Source organism: Trypanosoma rangeli, assembly GCF_003719475.1.
Source record: "Trypanosoma rangeli strain AM80 chromosome Unknown Tra_15.4_contig_00531, whole genome shotgun sequence".
Taxonomy (NCBI): Eukaryota; Euglenozoa; class Kinetoplastea; order Trypanosomatida; family Trypanosomatidae; genus Trypanosoma; species Trypanosoma rangeli.
Genome location: NW_021706276.1, coordinates 7,990 through 9,372, shown reverse-complemented (window position 1 = coordinate 9,372; position 1,383 = coordinate 7,990). Strand labels below are relative to the sequence as shown.

Here is a 1,383-nt window from a genome sequence, read left to right as displayed (position 1 = left end):
CGGGAGCAAACAAAACACAGAGACACGCAGCGACGGTGGCGGACACGGCACCAACTAAAAGAGAGCTGCAGTCATTTGACTCGAAAAAAAAAGGAGAACAAACAACACAAAATGTTTCGGCAGATGTTTTTTATTTCACGTGTCCAGAAGCAGAAAAGAGCAGCGTGTATTCATTGTCCGTGCGGAACACACAGGAAAAAAAAACTGCCTGGTCGCACATTACGCATTTGCCCCTTACGGTCTCCGCGGCCTCGTGTTTCGTTTGGGCACTCCGTGCGACGCACAGCAACGAGACCAGCATCGCGTGTGTATCGGTGGCAGCAGCAGAGAGAAAAGGGAAGGGGCGCCACCCACTGAGAGCGTGCACGGAGTGACGATGCAAGAAAAAAAAAGAGCAAAAACATCCCTCACACCACAGTAGAGACGTTGGCCCAGAGGAAACACAAGCAAACTGAGCGCACAAAAAGTCTGCGTCGTCCCTTCCAGGGTGTGTGAGTGTGTGCCTGGTTGCGCCTCATCATTACCCAGCCTCACAGGCAACGGCAGCGGTAGCGGTGTGGCATGCACCCACACAGCTGCGATGTCACTGCTGCCCACGTTGTCTGTTGTGTGTTTCCCGGCGCTGAGACTGTCGGAGGTCACAGTGGAGCAAACCCTCTTGCAGGCGTTTACTTTCCGAGTTGAACCCGAACTGCCTGCGCCCCCAGCAGCAGCACGGGGAACAGCAGCTCTCGCCCACTGCTAACTGCATCTTCTTCTGCTGGAGTGTCCCCTGCAGCAGGTGCTGAAGATGCTGCCGGCATTCCTTGAGGCCGTGATTCAGGCCAATTTTCTCTGCTCCTCAACAGTTGGGCCGTAACTTGCAAACACCCAAAATGCCAAGGTGCACGTCACCCACAGCAGCACGGTAATGAAACAACGGAAAAAGAGGCTCCTCAACACCCTGCCACTTTCGCCGCAGCGCAATGCCCTGCATCGCAAAAGGCGCTGTGAATGCAGCATGCCCCCGTGGCACCGGCCCTCCCGCAGCGCGATCCACAACGGCTGCCCAAGTACGTCGATTCGGCAATGAAGCAGATGCTGTCACCACCGTCGCCCGCAGTCGCCTCGGGAATGTCAAAAGGTTCAAGCCGGTTTGCATAATTTGTCTGTTTCCTCTAGCCACAAACACGTCAACCCAACTCTTTGTCATTACCGAACCACGGACACCTCCACCAACGTATTCACCAGCGACGCACCGCCACTACGCACCGCCGGTGCCCCGCAGACGGAGGAGCGTCAGGGCGCACACAGCACGGCGCCGCACAGTAGCCGTCACCATCCGTCGTAGCAGCAGCAGCAGAGTCGCAGGGGTCGGTAAGCTCCGAGGAAGCAAGGAAAAAA

The 1,383-nt window shown here is 56.4% G+C and overlaps 2 protein-coding genes across 2 annotated transcripts in view; both read right to left on the bottom strand.

The window, feature by feature from the left end:
• Window positions 1-841: 841 nt before the first annotated feature.
• Window positions 842-1,192, bottom strand: TraAM80_09195 (uncharacterized protein; the record flags this gene model as incomplete). Its single annotated transcript, XM_029385893.1, has 1 exon — window positions 842-1,192. One exon carries the CDS (start codon window positions 1,190-1,192, stop codon window positions 842-844), a length of 351 nt encoding a protein of 116 aa, XP_029234271.1.
• Window positions 1,193-1,243: 51 nt separating this feature from the next.
• Window positions 1,244-1,383, bottom strand: part of TraAM80_09194 (uncharacterized protein) — a gene marked incomplete at both ends in the record, with an annotated part of 390 nt that continues 250 nt past the window's right edge. Inside the window, one exon of the mRNA XM_029385892.1 lies at window positions 1,244-1,383. This exon is cut by the window's right edge and continues 250 nt beyond it. Within this exon, the coding sequence (XP_029234270.1) occupies window positions 1,244-1,383 (140 nt within the window).